This window comes from Astatotilapia calliptera, chromosome 12 (assembly GCF_900246225.1).
Source record: "Astatotilapia calliptera chromosome 12, fAstCal1.2, whole genome shotgun sequence".
In the NCBI taxonomy this organism is placed as follows: domain Eukaryota; kingdom Metazoa; phylum Chordata; class Actinopteri; order Cichliformes; family Cichlidae; genus Astatotilapia; species Astatotilapia calliptera.
The window spans coordinates 23,069,401-23,088,300 of record NC_039313.1 but is presented as its reverse complement, the minus strand read 5'-3'; the positions used below and the strand labels follow the sequence as shown (position 1 = coordinate 23,088,300).

The 18,900-nt window shown below is 41.0% G+C and overlaps 1 protein-coding gene across 1 annotated transcript; it reads left to right on the top strand.

The window, feature by feature from the left end:
* Positions 1-458: 458 nt before the first annotated feature.
* gfpt1 (glutamine--fructose-6-phosphate transaminase 1) lies at positions 459-18,792 on the top strand. The gene is made up of 20 exons (XM_026188478.1): positions 459-539; positions 3,654-3,761; positions 4,470-4,577; positions 4,711-4,836; positions 4,920-4,978; positions 5,064-5,198; positions 5,286-5,347; positions 5,532-5,611; positions 5,697-5,805; positions 5,910-6,073; positions 7,788-7,883; positions 8,143-8,240; positions 8,442-8,562; positions 8,837-8,994; positions 11,727-11,841; positions 12,312-12,439; positions 12,540-12,707; positions 13,105-13,266; positions 14,240-16,895; positions 18,179-18,792. Exons 1-19 carry the CDS (start codon positions 533-535, stop codon positions 14,282-14,284), a joined length of 2,049 nt encoding a protein of 682 aa, XP_026044263.1. The 5' UTR covers positions 459-532; the 3' UTR covers positions 14,285-16,895; positions 18,179-18,792.
* The last annotated feature ends 108 nt before the right edge of the window (positions 18,793-18,900 follow it).

The following is an 18,900-nucleotide window of genomic DNA, read 5'->3' as shown; positions in this document are numbered from 1 at the left end:
ATGATCCAGGGTGGTGACACATGAACAGAGCGACCAAAAGAAGGTAAAATAGAAAGTGGGTATTTTCCACAAAAATTATATAGACCATTTAAACTATGTAAGACCAAAAAACCATAAAAGGCAATTTTGCATATAAAAATTTTAAAAAGCATTGGTGGATTTCTACTGAGGGACGTTGTACCTCAGTAATTCTAAAATCGCCAGAGCATACACAGGCTTTTGGGCCTTTTTAGCAATATTTTCCTTCCACGGCCAGTAGAAAGCACAGGCCTTCCATTGTGGGCCGATGTTGACTCTAGCAGCAGCAGGATCTGCAGGATGTTCCGGCTGCGAATCGCATCCTGATGCCACGTCAGAAATGCGTACGTCTGTAGGCGCAACCTGAATCGACAGATCTCCCGACCAATCAGAAGGCGCCATGGAAGAACGCGGTTGGCTATGATTCATAGGAACCATCGGGGGCGGAGCTTATTGACAGGCGTTCCCAGCTACCGACTTCAGAGTAGCTGTAACTGGCAGCAGAACTGTAGCCATGTGTGGTGAGTAGTGCATTTATTCTATATTTATACTAATAGGCGCTGAATGTGTGTGGTTCACGTTTCACCAGAATAGCTAGCTGAATAGTTATTCAGCTATTGCCATGTTAGTTTGAGGATAAATGCTGGAAATGAGCTAGGGGAGGCTAAAGTGAGTTTTGTATGGCCAACATGATGTTGCTAGCCAGCTAAATATAAACCGGTCTGTGTTTTTCCGTTTTACTCTGAAAGCTGCTTGATGTGGGATAACACGATCGAGCAGCAGAGTCGATATTTGAGTGCGACATTAAAATGGTAACCTGCTTTACGACGTTATTACCAGCCGAGTAAGTTTCCAGTAGCTAAATCTCTGTCTGTTACTGTGGATCTAGATGACTGTGACAGAGACCTTGGAAAACGAGTTAGGCTCGTTGTTATTATAAACAATGAAAGTGTAACTAGATGATCTGTGTTCTTTGGGATAATACCATACCATACCATACCACCTTTATTTATAAAGCACTTTAACATATAAACCAGTGTCCACAAAATGCTGTACACATACAAATAGGATAAACAAAACATAAAATCAAATATGTTTTTTTAAGTCAAATTGAGTCAACCCCTTAAAAGAGTGCCAAAGGCTTTAGCAAATATTGTACTATATAATACTGGTGTATCGCTGTGAATTAACATCAGTCTTTCACTGTCTATATGACGCCAGTGGTCATAATCAGTTTGATGCTTTCTAATCCTGTCCTGTCTCCGCCGTCTCCATCTATCTCAGTCCTATGACTGATACCTGACATCTGTTTTCTCTCACTGTTATCACAATCAGAGCACTTCCATAACCAAGCCACCTTGCTATCAATATCTCTTGTCACAGTAAGGTGCCACTTTGCTTAGGTTAACCATTAAGCACTGATTATTTGCAGAAGGGTCCCTTTTGTCTCTCTTTACCCCTCAGTGTCCACCCCCATCACTTGCTTTTCTGAATGAATGCTCTGTTGAGCCAGGATGTCCACTGGTTAGTGTTTAGCCCTGTAACAGGGCTGCACTTTATGCCCACTCCTTTTGCCATTCATGGTGTCACTCCTTTCCTTTGTGTATTTGTTATTAGACTGGATGACAGATGTTTTAGGGAGGAAATTCTCATTATTTATGGAGGTTGCCAATAAAATGCTGAAATCTTGATTTACACTGGCCTGTTTCTGTATCGTAATGGTCTCTCACTTGGGTTAGTAATCACACACAAATAAATCTCAAGTCTTAGTGACAAGGTAAATATCTTAAAATGATTTACAGATGGGAAACAGAAACATCTCGCGTCTGATTTTTGTCATTCCTTTGACAATTCCCCTACCTCTGCTTTACGTAGGCAAGAGGTTATCTTAGGGAAACGGCAGGTCTATATATGTATACTTAATTGTCTTTAAACATCTTCCAAGAGATAACTATATCAGGTTTTCCAGTGCCTGTATGACTTGTTTCTCGTGTGTTACATTAGTTTGTCTGGCACTGAACTGTGAATAGCAGCAGATCGACAACTCCCAGTAATTCTTGGCCTGCTACACCAGGAAGGAGTCCAATTACGTTCTGTGTGGTTTCACCAGCCACCTTTACGTAATCATTGTCATCATAAATAGTTTCGTTTTAAGATTTAAAATTGTTTTAAAAACAATTTCTAACTCAAAATGAATCCAAAGCTTGTTTAAAATAAAAACCAGCTGATGGGATAAATCCATGCAGCATACAGATTGTGAGATGTCCTTTGGCATCGGAAAAAACCTTTTAAATACTGTAATAGTGACTTCAGCCAACCTTCACCATAGGGCTGCTCGATTATGGCAAAAATGATAATCACGATTACTTTCACTGAAATTGAGATCACGATTATTTGACGATATTTATTTAACCCTTTAAGACCTACTATAGAACCAAGTCCACCAGAGCTTTTTTTTTTTTTGTTTTACATGCTGTAGTGCCATTTGTGGGAGCATTTCAAGTTGCTATACATCAATACAACTGTTATAGCCCATATTTTAATAATATGTATGCATTAAGTCCATAGTAATTACATAAATTGCAAAAAAGTGCAATAAACTACAAAAAAAATTGAAAATCGCTTTTGTTTTGTTTACATATATTTCTACTTGGAGAAATTTAAGAGGTTTATCCCTCAAAACTTTAAATACAATAAAGTTGCAAAAAATAGTTTCCCACCACAGGAAATTTATTTTGAGTGTCTTCATAGTTTTATTTTGGAGATACAGCAATTTTTATATACTGCAGGAAAAACAAAAAACAATCCTATGCTGCAAATTTGCAAAGAAAACAGCATGTGCATCATTTCACTGTGGGAAGTGTTACGAACAGCTGATAGGAACGGCAAAGCGTGTTTCTGGAATATTATGTTTTTGTTCCTGCAAGCGCTTTTTATGCAATTTTTGCAAAGCTATATGTGGAACGAAACCGTGACCGAGGACAAGCTGATGGCATCAGATGTAAGTACAACTCCTCCGGTTTCATATGCAAAACAAATTATTGCGCTAGCTTACACGGTTCAGGTTCTACAGGGATTTAAAAATAGTTACGCAAAACGTAGCATGCTGCTCTGACCGGATTTAAAGGGTTAACAATGACTTAAAAAAAATAATATAAAATAGTGTGCAACACCACTGAAGTTTTTTTTTAAACTCTCTTTTCAACCAACGGCAGTCACTCTCCAAATAACTTCTGCTTAGCTTTCCGAGCTTCCCTCGGGTCCTCTTAATCAGCGGTCTCCACCCTTTTTTGCGCCACGGGCCGGTTTATGCCCGACAATATTTTCACGGACCAGCCTTTAAGGTGTCGCGGATAAATGAGGGAGGGGCTAATAATCGGCTCAGTCATTTTTAATGATCGTTGAAAGCCCAGATCGTAATCGTGATTAAAATTCGATTAATTGAGCAGCCCTACTTTACCAAACCCACATGAATTAAACATCACTCCCAAATGTTACAGGGGTATTAGTCTGACAGGCATTTCAAGTGATCTGCCCTTCCAACTGCAAATAAAAAAATAAAAAAATCTCCTTTTGGTAGCACAAATTCTTTATAAAGAAAAGCTTTCTAAAACATTATTCCCTCCTTCCCCAAGGAATCTTTGCCTATCTCAACTACCACGTGCCAAGGACTCGCCGTGAAATCCTTGAGATCCTCCTTAAAGGTCTACGTCGTCTGGAGTACAGAGGCTATGATTCAGCTGGTAAGAAAAAGAGAGACTCATCACCAACAAGTTCTGCCTTTTTTTAAATTGTGTTTTGTTTTGTTTTTCTTGTGTTCAGACCTCCTCAGAGGTTACTCAAGAAATGCCAAAATGTTGTAATAGTTTGTTGGTCTCCAATGTAACATTAATGCAGCAACTGTCCTGAAAGTCACACTTGATTTTTTGTTTTTCAGTAATACATGCCAACACTAATGACTTGTGCCTGATTTATGCTTGCGTGTGGTTACGTGTTGATTAATGTGTGGTTGTGTCCCGGTGTTTTATATACGGTGCCAACAGATGCTGGGATTTTTGTTTTTCTCCTGGTTCCTCGCTCTTTGTTCTGCTCAGTTTTATGTTACATTATTATTATTATTTTGTTTTTTTGTTTTGTTTTTTTGTTTTCTGTGGAGGCAGTTATATTTATCCCTCTGGTTTTCCACTTCTTTGTACTTTCCCTCACATCCATTTTGGTAGTTTCAGCAATCTTCTTCAAGGAATCTGCTGTCTGACCTTGTATTTACACTATGATTATTTTTCCTTATACTGAGTAAATAATAGTTTTTTTTTTCTTTCAGTTCTTCTCAGACATTGGACCAAAAAGAAGACTTTACTTACATAATAGTAATACCACCGTTATACCTAATACCTACGGCCTTGCCATCTTTATGATTCAGCTATTTCTAACTTTTTTTAAAATTTCATTAGGTGTTGGAATTGATGGGGGCAACAGCAAAGATTGGGAGGTCAACGCCAGATCTATCCAGCTGATCAAGCAGCGTGGAAAAGTGAAGGCCCTGGATGAGGAGATCCACAGTAAGCTGAGATTGTTGCTCGTTTAGAGAGAACTAATAGTTGACCGAATCCTCAATTTTCCTTCCTGCACGCTGTGGTGCAATTCGCATATTTAATGTCGTCTGTCTTGGGGGTGTGTTTGTTTGATTTATAGAACAGCAGGATATTGACCTGGATGTGGAGTTTGATGTCCACAGTGGCATTGCCCACACTCGCTGGGCCACTCACGGTGAGCCCAGCCCAGTCAACAGTCATCCACATAGATCTGACAAAAACAATGGTGAGTGATGTTTCAAGCTGGTACAGAAACAGCTAAATGTTTGATTCTGTGTTAAGTTTCTGACAGTCCTCTTTGGTTTGCAGAATTCATAGTCATTCACAATGGCATTATCACCAACTACAAAGACCTGAAGAAATTCCTGGTGAGCAGATGTTTTTCATTAATATTTCTTGATGTGTTTTCATTGTTCCGATTTGTAAAGCGAAATCATTTTCTCGTTTCTGTAGGAGAGCAAAGGTTATGAGTTCGAGTCAGAGACTGACACAGAGAGCATCGCCAAGTTGGTGAAGTACATGTATGACAACCGGGAGAGCGACGACATCAGTTTCGCCACGCTGGTTGAACGTGTGACTCAGCAGCTGGTAAGGACTTGCTAATGTACACCAAAGATGCAAAAGCAATCAGACAGTAAAAAGATCTGACTTCCTGTTTGACCTGCTGCCTTGCAGGAAGGAGCTTTTGCACTGGTCTTCAAGAGTGTCCACTATCCCGGTGAGGTGGTTGGTACAAGGTAAACTCACACACTGATGGCTGATCTTAAATCTCCTAAAGTGACGTCTAAGACGGGTCAAAATGTATACAATACATTTTGAAGTCTGACAGTATAAGAAACCTTTCTGCGATGCATTTAGACCATATACTGGTAAAATATCAGGATGTGGTTTAAAATGAATATTTTCTTGTGGTTTATACAGGAGGGGAGGTCCTCTGCTGATTGGAGTGCGCAGTGATCACAAGCTGTCCAGCGATCATATTCCTGTGCTCTACCGCTCATGTAGTTATAGTTTCTCTTTCTAGTCAAATGTATCCAAATGTGGCTGGATGAAATTGCCTGAGGCCTGTTTTCTTTTACATCCCAGCTACTAAAGACAAGAAGAGCTGCAGCACCCTACCCAGGACAGACCAGGACACCTGCCTGTTTCCAGTAGATGAAAAAGCGGTGGAGTACTATTTTGCATCTGATGCGAGGTAAGCAGATACTGTTAGAGTGCACAACGATGTTCTTTATATGCCTGCTTTATGCGTGTATCAAAAATCAAACGTTTGATGTGGTTTCTGATCTGCCACGACAGCGCGGTGATCGAGCACACAAACCGGGTGATCTTCCTCGAGGACGACGACGTAGCCGCCGTGATGGATGGCCGGCTGTCGATTCACAGGATAAAGCGTACAGCTGGAGACTACCCAGCCCGTGCCATCCAGACCCTGCAGATGGAACTACAGCAGATCATGATGGGTGAGTGGAGGGACGAATTCTCTTCACAACATGCATTCCTTTCCCACACTAATGGTCAATAAATCATTTATACTGTGCCATTAATTTAGTCTCAAATCCTGTTATTATCCTGCAAGTCATAATCGATGACCAGCTGCTTACATAGTTTGGCTTGCTTTTAACGGTTTGCCCTGAGGTTGTTCTTGTTATCATCCAAGTCGTTACACTCTTGCTAGATTAGCAGCGCCACCAGAGAAACCACTGTTGGTAAAACAAACCACTTTGCTTTAAGATGTTATTACTCCCATCTTCCCTTCTTGACCCGAGTTGAAATATTATGCTAGGTTTGTAGTAAGACAGCTGTTTCCTTCTTTTTCAACATTTTACTCCAGCCCCAGGATTTGAACTCAAACAAATCCTGGGGCTGGATTTGTTAAAGCTAAATTTAAATTTTAGCTTTAATGTGAAGCCATTAATATCCTATGTATAGAACAATGTGCAATTTGTGGCTTTTTAAAAAAAAGTACAGTTCCCCTTACTAATGCTTAGACAAATGCACCCAATAAAAAGCATTTCTCAGTGTTTAATTGTTGTTAAAGAAAAACAATTATTTTCCCAAGTCACCAAAGATAAAGCGTTCACTTATGGGAATTAGGACACATTTTTATTATTGCATTATTTTCCCTTTTTTCGTGTATAAAATCATAATAAAAACCCCACAATCATGTAAGTTTATTCTTGGGACAGTTTTTCATGCAAAACAGACCTTTACGCATATCGACTCCAGGTCTGTAAGAATCTGACAAATCTATAATCAGTCAGGATTAAATTGCTTCCCAGGGCTGTTAGGTAATCCTTACTGACTTTATATTTGTCAGACCCTGATTAGGACTTGGAGTCGATGTGCATAAGGTCTGTTTTGCATGCAAAATTGCACCAAGAATCAACTTGTTACATGCACTTAATCAGTTATTGGACTTTTGGAATTGAAGTATTTCATCTATCCTGCTGCTGTGTCCTTAAATGAGGAACATGAGTCTAAGAAGTTTGCTCAGTATGAACACAGCTAAAAAAAAGGAGATTAAATCTCATGGTTACTGTCTATATTTTCTTTTTTCTTCATTTTCACTGACTTTTCCTCAGCAGTCCAGCAGAGGGCAGAGGTGAGCCGGTGTTGGCTGCACTCGACATTCCTTTGTGGTCCTGTCATTACTCAGCCTCTCTCCTCTCATTTCCTAGTTTTTTCTTCTTCTGCTGAATAACCTAATTCGAATGACCCAAATTGCTCTCAAAGGGAGGCTGAAACGCACTTGCATATAGACATATATATTTTCTTTACCGTCACGGTTTTTAATTGATAGGAAAACATTATCTCCCTAATGTTTTTTGTACGTTTTATTTCATTTGAGGCATGACTCATGCTATGGCTCCAAATATCTTAATAGAGAAAGAAAGTTTACCCAATAAGTACTCTCATTTCCAGGAAGGCCTGATTGTCAATAAAACACAGTGAGGACGTTTGTTTTTGCTCCTTCAGGAGGCTGTGGTTTGCATTCTCGGACGCTTAATACATGTAAACAAAACCTCTCTCGTTCGGTTGAGTTCATGTGGGTTTTATGGGGCTTATAAAAAGTCTATCACTGAGTGCTTAACTGGTATTTACCTTTTCTTCTTTTCTTTTTTTTTTTGACTAATTCTGGAAATGTTCCCGTGATATCTGATCCTCATTTTACAGGCAACTACAGCTCCTTCATGCAGAAGGAGATCTTTGAGCAGCCAGAGTCTGTTGTTAACACCATGAGAGGGAGAGTCAACTTTGACAACAACACAGGTTGGAGCACTGCCTTATTATTATATTTACCAAGACAAGAAATGACAATTCCTCAAAAATGTCAATCTTTGGCTTTCACTGTAGTCTTTAGCGTCAAGTAATTTAGTTTTGCATGTGCAACTACCTTTAGTTCATTATAATAAGGATCAAGGACGCCCTATAAAAGTTTTACAGCTATAAGTACATTTTTTAAGTGTAAAATGTCCCATCGCTCCTGTGGGGTGTTTGTGGTCTTTGAGCAGTTTGTTGTGCTTTTCAGTGACACTGGGTGGACTTAAGGATCACATCAAAGAGATTCAGAGGTGTCGCCGACTTATCCTCATTGCTTGTGGCACCAGCTATCATGCAGGAGTAGCAGTGAGTAGTCTTTTGTTTAACCACCTTTTGTTCTTTGGTGCAAAGTCCCGTCAGAAAAATAATCAAACTGAATCCAAGAGGAAAATATGACAGGAAATATGACACCTGTGTTGTGGTATGAGCTTCGTGTCCTGCCACACTCTATGCTCTGTGCACAGCTGGCACGTTTTCACAAATCGATGCTGTTGTTTTTTTTCCCAGACCCGCCAGGTGCTGGAGGAGCTGACCGAGCTGCCTGTCATGGTGGAGCTGGCCAGCGACTTCCTGGACAGGAACACGCCTGTTTTCCGAGACGATGTCTGCTTCTTTATCAGCCAGTCAGGTGTGGAGACCAGTGCCATCTGGACTTGATCTGTGGCACATTCCCCATTTGTATTCCACTTTCTATTTGGGGGCTCTTCTTGATTTATCTTTCTATGTGCTCAACTTTTTCAAAATGCTGAGTCAAAGTTTTTGAAACCTGTGGATTATTTTTTTCTGTAAAGCTGTCTTAAATCAGACTAGTTTATGGTGCAAAAGTCAGTAAATCAGTTTTATTGTGTGAATTGTTACGTTCCATAAACGGGTTGTGTTTTCCATTTCTGCCGACCCCGCAGGGGAGACCGCTGACAGCCTCATGGCCCTGCGCTACTGTAAGGAGAGGGGGGCTCTGACTGTGGGCGTCACTAACACAGTGGGCAGCTCCATCTCGAGGGAGACTGACTGTGGCGTCCACATCAACGCCGGGCCAGAGATCGGAGTAGCGAGCACCAAGGTATACCATGGCAACCGTGGCTCTAATTAACTCTGCGGTTTTTATGAGTGCAGCTTTTATGCGCCGTGGAAGTGGAAAACCACAACATGCATTTATTGTGTCACTGGAGATTGAAAGGATACTTCTTACATTAACCTCTTGAGGTTAGGTTATATTATGCTACACAGCATTACCAAAATTACTGTTATTATTATCTTGCTATCTTTGAAATGGCTACTTTAAACACAGGGACCAGGTCTGTGACTACCCGCTGTCAGTTGCCTCCTTCATAGCAACTTATATAAAGAGTGATAAAATGGTGATAAGACAGAGTCAGTCTGTAATCATTTTGAGGGGTGAATGGGGCCAAGTTGCCAATTACATGCAATCTGTGTGTGATAAATCAACCAAAATAGAAAATCTGTTGCCTTTTACATACAAATAAATTCACATTAACTGCATGCATTTAGCCAGAACCTCATAGATTTTGAAGAGAAAGTCAGAAGTTGCTCCACAAATATCGGCATAGTTGCTGTTGGATGACGATTTCACTGCATAATGAGACAGGGGCTCAGGAATCTTATATAGCGATATAACCAGTTGAGTGGACTCCGCCTTTCAAATGTTCACCAATGTGTCTTGCAACCAGTTGCAGGCTCCAAATTTTTATTTATTTTTTTTTTTTTTAAATCAGTTCACTGGGCAGCAACCAAGTTTCCAGCCATAGAGTTTTCCTACTCATTCTATTTAAACTCCAGTGAGACTGAGTCATTAGTGATGAAGATGAATGTACTGCTGGGTGTGTTTTCACCTTGTTGTGGCAGGCTTGGATGTGGATGATTGAAAACAGCACATTCCCTTGGAGTTGAAGTGAATGCTTATTGCTCCATTTAAAAAAGCAATCTACTAATTTTTCTGCTTTTGTCTATGACAATATTTTCAGAGGCAACACACCAAATGAATTTGTTACGTTCAAGTTAGAAATATAGCGCATGATTTCTTTGATTTGTTGTAACTGAGCCTTTGATGCTTAGCTAAAGTACTGTACACCAGTTAATTGCAACATCTCATAAATGAACTCGATGCTCGCTGACTCTGAATGAAACCCAGATGAAAACTCCATTGCAATTCTGGTCCCGCCTTTTGGAAGTTGACGTGGTCCTCCACCGTTATCCCAGAGGGAGTTAAAGAAGCCTGATTTTCTCATCTCAGCTCATGTAAACCTTGGACACTTGGTTTCATGCCCCTCCCACCCCCTCACCGAAAGCATTTGCCAGCTGGGATTTGAGCAGAGGAGTTGAAGCCCCTGCTCTTTCTAGGGAGCATAGAGAGAGAGAGTTAGGAAAAGTGGAGCAGGTCCTTCCCTGCCCCAGCTCTTGGCTCAGTGACTCTTGTGTTGCTCCAAAGTCCCAGAGCACGCCTCAGAGACGCCATCATTTACTGCTCGGCTAGCAGGGCCACACACCCACACCCACCTCAACCGAATGTTGCACATTAACAACCAAGCTTATCAAAACACTGACTTGGTTTGCAACTAATCACATGCTGAATCATCCCAAATTCATATATTTGGTCTCAATTTTCTGCTTTTTCATGCTCGTAGGATTTTTTTTAAACTTTAAATGAGGGAATTTCCAATTCCTTTGTTCATATTCAAGATTCATGGCATAAATTAGCACTAAAAGACAAAACACTTTGATGCTATCATGAGGCAGATCCTTCTGGCAGGTCAGCCAACAGTAAATGAGAGAAGACTGCTTTTGAATTACATAACTCTTTCCACTGGGAATTTACAGGATTACAAAGTTTGTTTTCTAGATCACAGCTGTTGTGTTTTCTTTATGTTTCAGCTGTGCATGCATGCATGCTCACATTTGCAGGGTCAAAGTTGGCACATTGTGCATCAGGAAAGCACTGACAAGTTTGAAAGTATGAATATGGAAGAGATCAACGGTTGAATATGTGGGTTAAATATGTTGCCACAGCTCTGAAGGACTACGATTTGTGTGTTGTTGTGAAGAAAAAAGAAACGGTGTGTAAAGGTTTTACAGCTATTTTCTTGGCCCTGCACATTGGCATTTCAGAGTCCAGAGAGTCTTGTGAATTGACTTGGCTTCTCTCAGACTCTGATTGAATCTCCTAAATGAGCATGGAAGACCTCCAAACGTGCTTGGAGATGAAGGAAGGAGAGGGTGCGGGCGGCGATGACGGCAGGCACAGTCTCAGATGTGTTGAGGTTATAAGAAGCGACATTTCCAGAAGGATCAGACATCATCTGTGGTATATGTGGCTACAAAGGTTTTTAGGATGAGCAGCACTAACTTAACTGCGTGTGTTGCTGCTTGATGCTGCTTGATGCTGCTTGATGTGTATGAAAACCCACCTCTCCATATTTCATCTGGTGCAGATTATAAACTGGAGACCAAATTTGCAATCAAAACAAAGCGAAAAAGAAGGACATGGCTTCATAATCTGTACCGAAAGGCTCAAGTCGTGATCTGGTCGCTGCTTCGTTGGTTCGATATTGAGCTGCAAAATAGGAAATCTACCATTCCCTCTAGAAATGAGGTCACAAGCAAGCAAGCTTTGACTGTGCAGTGGTGGCGGTCCACTTTGTGACCTTCATACAAATAGTTAGGGAGCAGTTGTTTTCTTTATTAGTCAGAGTAGAGACAGACAAAGAAACCGCATCTTAGCAATTGTGTTACAGTTAATAAATATTCTACTTTCTCTGTTGTGTTTTTCGTCTTCAGGCCTACACCAGTCAGTTTGTGGCCTTGATCATGTTTGCCCTCCTGATGTGCGATGACAGGATTTCAGTGCAGCCCAGGCGCCGTGAGATAATCCAGGGCCTAAGAGTGCTTCCAGGTAAGTCACACCACATGTGTTGTAATTCAGCCAGAGAAGTCTTGATCATATGTGAAGTTTAAACACAAAAAGACTGGAAAAACTAGCTCTCAGACCCAAGATCAAGCACATCCACAGCCTGTTTTAGTTTTGTTTTTGTTGGTGTTTTTTTTTTTTTTTTAAATCCTCTTAGAGGACAAACTTAAACGGCAACAAAAGGATCAGAAGACGAGAGAGAGCGGGAAGGGGGGCAGACGGATGAATAGCTTTAGATTTTGGCGTTGGGCTCTTGCATGACTCTGTGAATCTAAAGCACATGATAGCATGTCCCCAATAGTAACCTAATAAGGAATGTCTGGCTTGTCTGCCACTCCCTGCCCAACATTAGAAGCTGAGTCTAGGTTCATGTTGCTGCAATATTTTTTTCATATTTTGTCTCTGCCAGTCAGCCTCTTGAAACAAGAAAAAAAATGTGTGTGTGTGTGTGTTAGATCTGATTAAGGAGGTCCTCAGTTTGGATGATGAAATCCAGAAGCTGGCAACGGAGCTGTACCAGCAGAAGAGTGTGCTCATCATGGGCAGAGGCTACCATTACGCTACCTGCTTGGAGGGAGCACTGGTGAGCACATGCGAGTTTATCATCTGACAGCTTGATTGTTAATTTCAGCGTAGGCTTGTATTTATCTAAAGTCTGGATGTTTTTTTTCATTCCCCTGCAGAAAATCAAGGAAATCACGTACATGCATTCAGAGGGTATCCTGGCAGGAGAGCTGAAACACGGCCCGCTGGCCCTGGTGGATAAACTCATGCCGGTGATCATGATCATAATGAGAGACCACACTTATGTCAAGTGTCAGAATGCCCTGCAGCAAGTTGTTGCTCGCCAGGTAAGAATCGCACATGGCGCATGTTTTGTGATCAGCCTTATTGTAATGTCGGTGTGTTGGTTTATTTTATAATCCAGTCACAAGTGATCAGCCCAGATTGTTTAGTTGCCTGAAATGCTCAAACAAACTCTGACAAATAAAAACTAAATGTGACACTTTACAGTGTTTATTATATCGTGGAAAATGACTAAGTGAGTTTATTTGAATCCATTTAAGTTTTTTCCTTTCTGAAAACTGTTTGCATCATAACTCATTAAGTTCAAACCCCGAAAGTATGTTGACCACTGCGTCACCTCTGGCCCTTCAACTCAGTCGGTGAAAGGGGAGAGGTTGATTCAGCGCATCTCCATCATTGTGTAGTAAACACACTATATTCATCTCTTTGTTTCATTTACAGGGTCGTCCTATTGTGATCTGCGACAAGGACGATCACGAAACCATCAAAAACTCCAGCCGCACCATCAAAGTGCCTCACTGTTTGGACTGCCTGCAGGGCATCCTGAGCGTCATCCCTCTGCAGCTGCTGTCCTTCCACCTGGCTGTCCTCAGAGGCTACGATGTAAGTGCTTTCCCTTCAGGATCAGCAACAACTCTCAATCCAGCATGCTTCTTAATTCAAACATTTCTTGGAGATACCATTTTCCCAAGTGATTTCCACTCTTACAGTCATCATCAGTATACCTGTGTTTACAGGTGTAGTAAGAGTATGATTGTGTAAAATACGTCGATGATTCATTTCAGGACATAAAAGAAGACAGTTGTGCAAAAGATTCTGGAGCACAATATAAATGAGATATTCTGTTATTATTAGCCTGTCACTGATCATCTAGCGCTGTCGCTCAGGACTGCTTTGTAAGCAGAAACACTGCCAGAATAAACGTGCAGTGTTTATATCTGTAAATCAGCATGTCCCCAACTCGCTTGAAAATGTAACCTACTTTGTGAACGATGTAAACTGGCAAACTTGGTGGTGAAGGTGATGACGATGTGGTTAGCTGCCACACTGAAAGAATTATAGTGAAATGTAAATAACCTCCATCTGTGCGCGAATTCCGACCTGCGATTGTTTCATTTATTGGCAAAGCCCACAAGCTGTTACTGATGTTTGTGCTGGTGCTGCAGAACTGACTTAGATGTGTTGTCCCCTTGATTTCCTGTTTTTGAGGAATTTTAAAGGTCAAAGTGAGCAGCTTAACTCAAAGTCAGCATCTAGTCAGTTTTTCAGAGCATTTCAGAGAAACGTCCTGGCCGTGCAGCTCTGTAGAACAAACAGCTCCACCACACGCATGCCCTGTGTTTTATGTAATTTTGTCCGAGGGGAGGAGAAGCGCTCTGGACAGGACATGTGTGATAATTACAAGAGCAGTTCTTCCAAACCGCCATATCTCTGGCTCGCAGATTAAAGTATGTTTTTGTTAAGATTTGTATAAATCATACTCGGGTGTTTTGACAGCAGCATTTAGTCAACAGCAGCAACAGTGTCCTTTTCATCTGCAAGGCTATTGATTGTCTGCTCCTCTGTTTAAACGCAGGTGGACTGTCCAAGAAACCTGGCCAAGTCCGTGACAGTAGAGTGAGCCGCACCATTCATCACTAACAACAAAAGCTTGGCATAGACACACATTCAAGCACAGACCCCAAAGGAAGCGTCTGTGTGAAGTAAACCATCAGAAGATGACGTCCTGTCCTGTGTCTTGTGTGTCGTGGCTCTTTTTTTTTTCTTCTTTTTTTTATGCAGTCTTTCAGTAATCGCTCTTGTATCTCACTGTTGTGTATTATCACAGTGTTGCATTGTTTCTTTTATCAGAAAGCTTTGACAACATTTGTTTTTTCTTTGTTGTTGCCGGTGGCAAGGAATGGGTTGGGAATGACATATAACGTGCATATCACTTTTTCGGGGGTGAACCTGTATCAACCTTCGCTGGCCATTTATGGGCATGCCTTCCATGTTTATCTGTTGCTGATTGGGCTCTCTGGAAGCTGATGTTAAAGCTGACAGTAGTTTACGCTTTAAAGACCTCACTGGCTCATTTTCTCTTTTAGTGCAATGATTTGTAGTTTAGTTGGGATTTTTTTTCCTTGGCAGCTAATCATTCAAAGTGTCTTTACTCCACTGTTGAAGTAAACCACAGTCTTGAATCATTCCAAGCCACAGGTCATCGCTTCTTCATAATTGCAGTGTGGTTTTGATACACTTTCCCCTCTTGGATTTTCTTCTGAGGACACGCAGCAAAGAGCAGCATCAAATGTCCGATCAGAAAAAGTTTGTGAATACTATCATAAATCTTCTAATGTTGCTGTGTGTAAGCCCACGAATTCGGTTTTTTAAACTCTGGTTTTGGTCCACTCAGTTAATGAGAGGAACCACCTACACCAGAGTCTGAGACGTCGCTCGTTCACTCTTTCCTATTTTTCTCGACACGATCCTGTTACTGTAAACGCTCTCTGGGTGCAGTTTAGCGTTTCATTCTCGTGTGGGACTTTTCACATAAAGGTTTCTTTTTATCAATAAACTGAAGTAATGCAATTGAGATAAAGTTGCAAACCTGAAGTAGAGGCAGTCGCCAGCCCACACCTTGCCACCGTCATTTTGCAATCTTGGGACCATTTGTAGCTTTTCTTCTTTCTTTTTTTTTTCGTCCTCTTGTTACATTTGTTTGTTAATTGGTTTTTTGGAAGGAATTTTATATTATTGAAGTTACTCTTTCATTTAAAATGTTAATGTTACTGTCATCTGAAATGTCAAACCAAAAATCTGTCTCTGGTGGCTTTGGCAATCATAAACCAAATCTCTTTTTTTCGGTTTCACTGTTGCTTTTGTAGCCAAACATGAACTGATTTTGCAGATCGTATGCTATGAAGTTATTCTGAGGCCCTGAGGGCACGTATACACACAGTCGCTTGGCAGCATGTCATACTGTAGACGTTGACTTTGGTCAGAAGCCAAATGCCAAGCTGTGTGTCTGTGATCCCAGGTGTCTTTTAAATTCAGAAGCCAAGAAAAAAAGTGACATTGCATGCACACACACACACACAGTTATGCAGTAGAGAAAGAATAGGAGCAGCTTTTTTTAAGCCTACATTCTTTAAGTTTAAAGATATTTATCTTGCATTTACAATCAAGCCTTAACTTGGACTTCATTTTCCCCCCTTGAGCCTTTTCTGAGCCAGTGAAATGTTGTTACAGGTACTTTTGTAACCCACACTCGAAACACTTTTTGATTTACTGACTGGATGTATTGATCAAGGATGCTGCAGTGGATCCTAGCACCATCTGTTAGGTTACAGAGGGAGTGGGAGTACTATTTATTAGTGGAACTGATGCAATAAAGTGTCACGTACGTATCTTTTAAAAGTGTCTGGGAGTTATTGGATTGAGGATGTGTGCGCTTGTGGATTTACATGACCTAAAATACTGACAGTGATAACAAAAGGTGTCTGTACGATTTTTATTCCAATAAATACGCTGTAGAAATTCAGGCACATTTGGACTTGTCATTAAAATAACGTGTTTAGTTCAGGTGATAGATTGCACAAAGAGTTGAGGTACTGGAGGTATTTAGGGGTAGCTCAAAGTAACGATACGCCGCCGCTGGTGCCAAACTCCAGGAAGACGGACACTATCGGTCTGATGCTCTCACGTAGAGCTGTCACAGTGGAGACGCAGCGTCTGAGGTTGCTCCACAGACAAGGCAGGAGTGAAACTGCCACTTGAACGAGAGCAAAGGACATCAAACACAGAGATAGTGAGAAGCGGCAGAGCGCGGGCAGCACAAGCAGCACTGCCTTGATTGGCTTTAAGGGCTCTGCAGATCTCCTTCCTCCACAGCCACTCGGAGGGCAGCTGTAATTTCTCAAGGTGTGCGATGGAGGCCAGGTGGAGCAGCAGCTTGAGCATGCATGTTGGTCCAAGTCTTCACGTGCCAGGAGCACACCTGCTAGCTTCTGCCTGATGAACGTGTTCAGTTTCAGCAAGACTGAGAGGTAAAGAGTCAAGCTCCTGGTGAAAGCAAGTGCAGCTCTCAGAAGGATTTCATTGCAGAAACTAACCACAACGGCGGCCTCACACGCAGCTGTGGAGTAATTATGGAAAGTAACCACGGCTTTCAGCAGTAACAGCCTCCATTGTCCGAGCATGGGGAGCGTCCTGGGCAGTTTCTCATCTATAAAGAGCATCGTGTGAAGCAGGTAACATCCTCTGTGTAGGAGCCAGACTTTGCTAGTTCTTATAAATCAAAGCGTCACTGCAGCTTTTATCAGTGGGGCTGAATAAGTGTTAGCAGCTGTTGTGACTTTAATTGCAGACAGCTTGGTGTCGTAAGGAGAACGGATTTTCTCTGCTGCAGGCCTCTTGTTAGAGGGGCAGGAATTAGGTGTTATCACAGGAAATGCGCATCTCTAACCATGAACATTAACCATGATTCCTCTATGCCTAAACGTCCTGAAAAACCAAAAGCAGAAACCTGAGTTTCTGTAACTGTAGTCGTTTATACGATCTTGTCAAGACTTGATATTGTGTTTATCTTTTCTTAAAAGTTTAGCATCTTCTGCATAATAAGGGCAGGGGAGCAATCAGCAGGTTCACCCGGTATCTAGATGTTTCCTGACGGCGCCAAGTCAAAGTGCAATAAACAGCTGTGTCCTCTTTATCTTCTTTTAGGTTAGGTCTCCTTGTTTATCAGCAGTTGGATCTTTTTAAGTTGCTATTTAAAATCCAACTACTGTGGACTACCAGAAACATCATTATGTTTGATCACCAAATGAACAAACCTAATGATGTAATTGTTCAAATCTGCTTCATTAGGGTTAGTCAGTTTGAGCCAGCAGCAGTGAACATTAAACCTGAAGCGTCAGTTAAAATGCTGGTAATTTTATTTTGAAAATCTAATGAATATTCAGTTACATTTACATGTTTACTGTCTGGCAATTCATGGCTGCTTTTGATAACCATCAAACATTTTCTACCAAATGATTTACAAGAACCCATTTTACATTCTGCTGTTTGTATTCTAATGAGATGCTTGTATTTGAAGACATTAGACTGATTTTTATTTTATTTTTTTCCAGATTGTAGTCCTTGTAAACTTTAGACGTGGCTGTGCAGAAAGGTCTCAGTAGATCAATTGTTTCTGAGTTATTCAGTCGAGCCCATCTGACACCAACAACCCTTCCACATACAAAATCACTGAAACCACCTCTCTTCTTCATTCTGGTGCTCTGTTTGGGCTACACCAGGTCGTCTTAACCATGTCTAAATGCCTAAATGCACAGAGTTGCTGCTATGTGAACGCCTGATTAGATATTTGTGTTAACGAGCAGTTGAACAGGTGTACCTAACAAAGTGGCCAATGAGTTTATGTGATTTACTTTAGAAACAGAGGTTAGCAACAGCAACAAAGTTTAAAATTTGCCTGAAATTCTACTATAAAATCTGCCCTTTGATTTGATTCTGTCCTCTTTGTTATTCCCAGATCATCATGATGTCATCACCCTCGACAGGCTTTTTCATTTCTGCAGCCCATGCATATTTCCTGAGGATTAGATTGTTTCAAATATTTTCCAAGATGGCTCCCCTATTCGTGTTGTAACATAATGCAATATATTAACATCTTGAATGAGTTTGCTGCACATGAAGTATTCTCTTCTCTGTTTTTCTGTCACAAGGAATGAGTAAGGGCCTGCAGACATTCACGCAGTGGTAATGTCAGTAGGTAAATGAGAACAGAACAGCTGTACATTTAGTTTGGGAGGTACAGAATATTGTTTAAAGGAGCCCTGTGGATAAAAAGTGACTTGAGGGAATATCCAGCTAAATGCATTAAAGGCTTTACAGACTCTTGATGAAAGCATACACAGTAAACATGTGGATCAGTTGCTGCTTTTGCTGCCCGGAAGTAAAACAGAATGTTTTTCAAATTAGCATCTGAAGAAAAGAATAAGAAGACGGAGTCAGATTTTATGTAGCTAAACTGCTTCCTTGCTTTTTAAATGAATCACACACCAGTCTGTGTTTACTGTACAGTACTGACGGGATTGCTAACCGTGACGTGATGAGAGTAAAAGCTTCATATCAACATCCACGAAATGGCTTCCATCGTATTTTATTCTCAGAGGAATTAAAGACTTTCTGCAAAAAAAGTAAAACAAGATTGTTTACTGACTCATCAATGTACAGCACACATATAACTGAGCA